The sequence below is a fragment of the Schistocerca gregaria genome, chromosome X (assembly GCF_023897955.1).
Source record: "Schistocerca gregaria isolate iqSchGreg1 chromosome X, iqSchGreg1.2, whole genome shotgun sequence".
Classification (NCBI taxonomy): Eukaryota; Metazoa; Arthropoda; class Insecta; order Orthoptera; family Acrididae; genus Schistocerca; species Schistocerca gregaria.
The window spans coordinates 758248320-758256183 of NC_064931.1; the positions used below are offsets into that span (position 1 = coordinate 758248320).

The 7864-nt window shown below is 46.8% G+C and overlaps 1 protein-coding gene across 1 annotated transcript in view; it reads right to left on the bottom strand.

Moving 5' to 3' along the window:
- The window catches only part of LOC126297817 (lipase 1-like), a 265176-nt gene extending 260112 nt beyond the window's left edge, over window positions 1-5064 (bottom strand). Inside the window, exon 1 of the mRNA XM_049989046.1 lies at window positions 4902-5064. Within this exon, the coding sequence (XP_049845003.1) occupies window positions 4902-4988 (87 nt within the window). The 5' untranslated portion in view covers window positions 4989-5064. The remainder of the gene's footprint in view (window positions 1-4901) is intronic.
- Between the last annotated feature and the right edge of the window lie 2800 nt (window positions 5065-7864).

Below are 7864 nucleotides of genomic sequence, written 5' to 3' on the forward strand. Positions count from 1 at the left end.
TAAAGCATGAATTCGACGAGTTAATCCACAGATGGAGCATCCTCTCATTCAGAAATGATAATGTCGGGCCTCACACGAGGGCTGTGACATATTCAACAATCCGATGCCTTGGGTTCACTGTCATAGATCATGCTCCATACAGTCCCAGCTTGACTCCATCCCACTGCCACCTTTTTTCCAAAATTTGAAGAACACCTTCGAGGACTTCACTTTGATAGTGATGGACTGGTGCAAGCAGAGATGAGGATGTGGCTCCGTCAACAAAGTCAAACATTCTACAGTGACAGTATCAACAAACTGGTTCCGCATTGGGAGAAATGTGTTCGTCGTCATGGTGGATATGTTGAGAAATAAACATGTAGACATGAAGAATGAAGATGTAGAATACATCTACATCTACATCTACATACATTTTCCGCAATACACGATACGGTACGTGGCGGAGGGTACCACATACCACAACTAGCATCTTCTCTCCCTGTTCCACTCCCAAACACAACGAGAGAAAAATGACTGCCTATATGCCTCTGTACGAGCCCTAATCTTTCTTATCTTATCTTTGTGGTCTTTCCGCGAAATGTAAGTTGGCGGCAGTAAATTTGTACTGCAGTCAGCCTCAAATGTTATCTCTCTAAATTTCCTCAGTAGCGATTCACGAAAAGAACGCCTCCCTTCCTCCAGAGATTCCCACCCGAGTTCCTGAAGCATTTCCGTAACACTCGCGTGATGATCAAACCTATCAGTAACAAATCTAGCAGCCCGCCTCTGAATTGCTTCTGTGTCCTCCTTCAATCCGACTTGATAGGGATCCCAAACGCTCGAACAGTACTCAAGAACAGGTCGTATTAGTGTTTTATAAGTGGTCTCCTTTACAGATGAATCACATCTTCCCAAAATTCTACCAATGAACCGAAGACGACTATCCGCCTCCCCCACAACTGCCATTACATGCTTGTCCCTCTTCATATCGCTCTGCAATGTTACACCCAAATATTTAATCGACGTGACTGTATCAAGCGCTACTCTGCTAATGAAGTATTCAGACATTACAGGACTGTTTTTCCTATTCATCTGCGTTAATTTACATTTACCTATATTTAGAGTTAGCTGCCATTCTTTACACCAATCACAAATCCTGTCCAAGTCATCTTGTATCTTCCTACAGTCACTCAGTGACGACACCTTCCCGTACACCACCGCATCATCAGCAAACAGCCGTACATTGCTATGCACCCTATCCAAAAGATCATTTATGTAGATAGAAAACAACAGCGGACCTACCACACTTTCCTGGGGCACTCCAGATGGCACCCTCACCTCCGATGAACACTCACCATCGAGGACAACGTACTGGGTTCTATTACTTAAGAAGGCTTCGAGCCACTCACATACTTGGGAACCAATCCTATATGCTTAGTTTAGGAGTCTGCAGTGGGGCACCGAGTCAAACGCTTTCCGGAAGTCAAAGAATATGGCATCCGTCTGATGCCATACCTTCGCTGCGCAGTGCCGATGGTACTGTTACCGACGACAGTGCCGCTAAAGCGGAGTTATTGAACGCAGTTTTCCGAAATTCCTTCACCAGAGAAGACGAATAGAATATTCCGGCCTTTTAAACACGAACAGCTGCTAGGATGAGTTTCTTAGAAGTAGATACCTTAGGGGTTGCGAAGCAACTCAAATCGCTTGATATGGGCAAGTCTCCAGGTTTCAGATTGTATTCCGATTAGGTTCCTGTCAGATTACGCTGATACAATAGCTCCCTACTTAACACTCATATACAACCGCTCGCTCACCGATGGGTCTGTACCTGCAGATTGGAAAATTGCGCAGATCGCACCAGTGTTTAAGAAGGGTAGTAGGAGTAATCGACCGAACTACAGACCTATATCATTGACGTCGACTTGCAGTACGGTTTTCGAGCATATACTGTATCCAAACATAATGAATCACCTCGAAGGGAACAATCCATTAATACGTAATCAGCATGGTTTCAGAAAACATCGTTCTTGTGCAAAGCAGCTAGCTCTTTATTCGCACAAAGTAATGGCCGCTATCGACAGGGGATCTCAAGTTGATTCCGTATTTCTAGATTTCCGGAAAGCTTTTGACACCGTTCCTCACAAGCGACTTCTAATCAAGCTGCGGGCCTATCGACTATCGTCTCAGTTGTGCGACTGGATTCGTGATTTCCTGTCAGGAAGGTCGCAGTTCGTAGTAATAGACGGCAAATCAACGAGTAAAACTGAAGTGATATCAGGTGTTCCCCAGGGAAGCGTCCTGGGACCTCTGCTGTTCATGATCTATATAAATGACCTGGGTGACAATCTGAGCAGTTCTCTTAGGTTGTTCGCAGATGATGCTGTAATTTACTGTCTAGTAAGATCATACGAAGACCAGTATCAGTTGCAAAGCGATTTTGAAAACATTGCTGTATGGTGTAGCAGGTGGCAGTTGACGCTAAATAACGAAAAGTGTGAGGTGATCCACATGAGTTCCAAAAGAAATCCGTTGGAATTTGATTACTCAATAAATAGTACAATTCCCAAGGCTGTCAGTTCAACTAAGTACCTGGGTGTTAAAATTACGAACAACTTCGGTTGGAAAGACCACATAGATAATATTGTGGGGAAGGTGAGCCAAAGGTTGCGTTTCATTGATAGGACACTTAGAAGATGCAACAAGTCCACTAAAGAGACAGCTTACACTACACTCGTTCGTCCTCTGTTAGAATATTGCTGCGCGGCGTGGGATCCTTACCAGGTGGGATTGACGGAGGACATCGAAAGGGTGCAACAAAGAGCAGCTCGTTTTATACTATCACGTAATAGGGGAGAGAGTGTGGCAGATATGATACGCGAGTTGGGATGAAAGTCATTAAAGCAAAGACATTTTTCGTCGCGGTGAGATCTATTTACGAAATTTCAGTCACCAACTTCATCCATGGTTCGCAAGATATCATGTGAAATAGGGCGAGTTGCGTTTCGCAGGAGCGATGTTTTCTAAAGCCGTGTTGATGCATGGACAGCAACTTCTCCGTCTCAAGGAATATTAATGAAGTTTGTTTTATTTAAACAGCATTAAGAGTTTTCACATAAAAAATCCGGTGGCGTTACTTTTCAGCACATCCTCGTATTGTGCCTCATCTCGTGAAAAGACCGTAAAAGTAAAATTAGAGAAGTGACAGTTGTACTGGATACCCCTCCACACTCCATAAGGCGGCTTGTTGAGTGTAGATATACAGGGTGTTACAAAAAGGTACGGCCAAACTTTCAGGAAACATTCCTCACACACAAATAAAGAAAAGATGTTATGTGGACATGTGTCCGGAAATGCTTAATTTCCATGTTAGAACTCATTTCAGTTTCGTCAGTATGTACTGTACTTCCTCGATTCACCGCCAATTGGCCCAATTGAAGGAAGGTAATGTTAACTTCAGTGCTTGTGTTAACATGCGACTCATTGCTCTACAGTACTAGCATCACGCACATCAGTACGTAGCATCAACAGCTTAGTGTTCATCACGAACGTGGTTTTGCAGTCAGTACAATGTTTACAAATGCGGAGTTGGCAGATGCCCATTTGATGTATGGATTAGCACGGGGAAATAGCCGTGGCGCGGTACGTTTGTATCGAGACAGATTTCCAGAACGAAGGTGTCCCGACAGGAAGACGTTCGAAGCAATTGATCGGCGTCTTAGGGAGCACGGAACATTCCAGCCTATGACTCGCCACTGGGGAAGACCTAGAACAACGAGAACACCTGCAATGGACGAGACAATTCTTCGTGCGGTTGACGATAACCATAATGTCAGCGTCAGAGAAGTTGCTGCTGTACAAGGTAACGTTGACCACGTCACTGTATGGAGAGTGCTACGTGAGAACCAGTTGTTTCCGTACCATGTACAGCGTGTGTAGGCACTATCAGCAGCTGATTGGCCTCTACGGGTACACTTCTGCGAATGATTCATCCAACAATGTGTCAATCCTCATTTCAGTGCAAATGTTCTCTTTACGGATGAGGCTTCATTCCAATGTGATCAAATTGTAAATTTTCACAATCAACATGTGTAGGCTGACGAGAATCCGCACGCAATTGTGCAATCACGTCATCAACACAGATTTTCTGTGAACGTTTGGGCAGGCAATGTTGGTGATGTCTCCATTGGGCCACATGTTCTTCCACCTACGTTCAATGGAGCATGTTATCATGATTTCATACGGGATACTCTACCTGTGCTGGTAGAACATGTGCCTTTACAAGTACGACACAACATGTGGTTCATGCACCTGCACATTTCAGTCGAAGTGTTCGTACGCTTCTCAACAACAGGTTCGGTGACCGATGGATTGGTAGAGGCTGACCAGTTCCATGGCCTCCACGCTCTCCTGACCTCAACCCTCTTGACTTTCATTTATAGGGGCATTTGAAAGCTCTTGTCTACGCAACCACGGTACCAAATGTAGAGACTCTTCGTGCTCGTATTGTGGACGACTGTGATACAATACGCCATTCTTCAGGGCTGCATCAGCGCATAAGGGATTCCATGCGGCGGAGGGTGGATGCATGTATCCTCGCTAACGGAGGACATTTTGAACATTTCCTGAAACAAAGTGTTTGAAGTCACGCTGGTACGTTCTGTTGCTGTGTGTTTCCATTCGATGATTAATGTGATTTGAAGAGAAGTAATAAAATGAGCTCTAACATGGAAAATAAGCGTTTACGGACACACGGCCACATAACATATATTCTTTCTTTGTGTGTGAGGGATGTTTCCTGAAAGTTTGGCCGTACCTTTTTGTAACACCCTGTAGATGCAGAAGTAGATCGTCTATTGTTGGACTGAACTAGTACCTTTAATACAGCGCCATGCTTAGCGCTGTGTAAGTTGTGTACTCACGGTGGTGGCGCAAAGCAGCGGGTCTGCGGCGTGTGCTCCCAACGGCGGTGCCTGCGCGAGCGCCAGCGACAGCACCAGCGGCCACATGCTCCTGCTTGACGACGACTGCCGCTGCTCTGTCCTGCACAGCTTATCTGCCGCCAGCAGTTTACGCCGCCGTCACAGCCACGCGCCGAGGACAACTGCGGTAATGATCCCAACGGTAATAACCGCAGCCGGTCCAGTACACCGCTGATATCACGTGGAAGGGAAGCAATTACGGAACCTTGAGGAGCTCCCTGGTAGATACGCTCCGCTCGTTGTTGGAACTGAGTTAAGTCTTTTCCCATATGCTCTGACGGGGACGCGAGCCCCACCTATGAATAAGTTGAGTACCCTAGATGTATTTACAGGGTCACAATTATTGAACCGCCGGCCGGAGTGGCCGAGCGGGTCTAGGCGCTACAGTCTGGAAGCGCGCGGCCGCTACGGTCGCAGGTTCGAATCCTGCCTCGGGTATGGGTGTGTGTGATTTCCTTAGGTTAGTTAGGTTTAAGTAGCTCTACGTTCTAGGGAACTGATGACCACAGCAGTTAAGTCCCGTAGTGCTCAGAGCCATTTGAACCATTTTTTGAATTATTGAACCACACGAAATAAAATTGTCGTTACTTCTGAACGATTAGCGTTAGAGCATTCAAACAGCACGGTTGTCTACGGGGCACGATGGGAATTAATATGTGCATGCGCACACGCCTTTAGTTGTCGGCCATTCGTCAATGAGCAAAATTGGCGCATTTGGGGGACTGAAAATCCGCATTTCGTGATCGAGAAGTCTCTTCACCCTCAACGAGTAATGTGTGGTGTGCAATGTCCAGTCACGGAATAATCGGCGCGACATTCCTTTATGTCACGGTGACTACCGAACGATACGTGAAGGTTTTGGAAAATAATTTCTTTCTTTCTTTTGCTAACGCCATAGTCCCGCAGCGATCGGAAGGTCGGCGTGGTTAGAAGGGATTTGGCAAGGTTAGTTTTAAGGGTGGCCGGACGCCCTTCCTGCCGCCATCCCGTACCCCCAGGGATGGAATCAGTGTACCCCAGCTGTCTGCATCTAGTGCAAATCGTGAAATAGTGCGAACGTGTTTCAAATGCCTGTGAGGCGGAACGTGCGGACCAGCCCGGTATTCACCTAGCGGGATGTGCAAAACCGCCTAAAAACCACATCCAGGCTGGCCGGCACATCGGCCGACGTCCGTAACCCGTCGGGCGGATTCGATCTGCGGCCGGCGCGCCCATCCGAGTCCAGGAAGCAGCGCGTTAGCGCTCTCAGCTACCCTAGCGGGTTGTTTTGGAAAATGATTTCATCCCCCACTCTCCAGAGTGACCCTGATTTCGACAAGATGTGGTTCATGCAAGACGAAGCTCGACCCCATCGAAGCAGGAGAGTGTTGATGTCCTAGAGGAGCACTTTGGGGGCCGCATTCTGGCTCTGGGGTACCCAGAGGTCAATGGCATGGGCCTCGATTGGCCGCCATATTCTCCGGATATGAACACACGCGACTCCTTTTTTAGGGGGCTATATTAAAGACAAGGTGTCCAGCAATAACCCCAAAATCATTGCTGAGCTGAAAACTGCAATTCAGTAGGTTATCGACAATATCGATGTTTCGACACTTCAGCAGGTCACGCAGAATTTCGCTATTCGTCTGCGTCACATCATCGGCAATGATGACAGGTATATCGAACATGTCATAACCTACATTCGAGTATCTGCAGTAACGTTTACATGTTGAATAAAGAGTGTGCACGCCGTAGTTTAGAATTCATTTACGTTTCGTTTCATGTAGTTCAATAATTGTCACCCTGTCGGCCGCTGTGACCGAGCAGTTCTAGGCGCTTCAGTCTGGAACCGCACGACCGCTCGAATCCTGCCTCGGGCATGGATGTGTGTGATGTCCTTAGGTTAGTTAGGTTTAAGTAGTTCTAAGTCACTCTTTTGAATTCTGAGTACAGAGTGAGCACGTAAAGATGAATAGAACAATAGTGTCTCCCGCCAATATGGGTGCCCGATCCGAGATTTCGCCTGATATCACGCAACTCCACCCAAGGTACCTGTCATGCATTTCCTTCTTCGTGACAATTCTTGGCCACACACTGCAAGGGCAATGAGCACCCCCTACAGCGTTTTCGATGGGAAGTGTTTGATCATCGACTCTGATGTTCATCTCTGCTCACATCAACCGCTGGCTATGTAGCTAACATTTTGGCACAGGCAGTGAACTGCAGTCCAGCTTGGAGAAGTGGCGGAAAGCACAGGCGGCTGCCTTCTATGACGGGGGTATTGGAAAGTTGGTAAAATGCTACGACAAATGTCTATGTCGGAGCTGCAACTATGTAGAGAAGCAACTGGATGGTTTAGCAAACAGTTGCAAATAAAACAGCCGGCCGGTGTGGCCGAGCGGTTCTAGGCGCTTACGTCTGGAACCGCGAGACCGCTGCGGTCGCAGGTTCGAATCCTGCCTCGGGCATGGATGTGTGTGATGTCCTTGGTTAGTTAGGTTTAAGTAGTTCTGAGTTCTAGGGGCCTGATGACCTCAGATGTTAAGTCCCATAGTGCTCAGAGCCATTTTTGCAAATAAAACAATTTTGATTTTCGCAGTGGTTTCCATTTCGCGACCGATCGAATTTTACTTTCCGAATAGTCCTCGTATCTGAGCATGAGCGGCAGCTGTGACCTGTCGTCAGTCATTGCAGTTCTCAGAGGTGGTCAGAAGAGTGTTCTGTGTAGCTATGAGGGCATTATGTCGGAGCTAAGTGAATTCGAACGTGGGAAAATTGATATTTCTCGTGTGGTGAATGCTTCCGTAACTGAGGGAGCCGAAGCGTTTGGTATTTCAAGAGGCACCGTGTCGAACATTTATACCGTACAGAAAAAGTGGAAAAACATCGAAGAAACTAGTTTACGAAATGACACACTGAAAGTT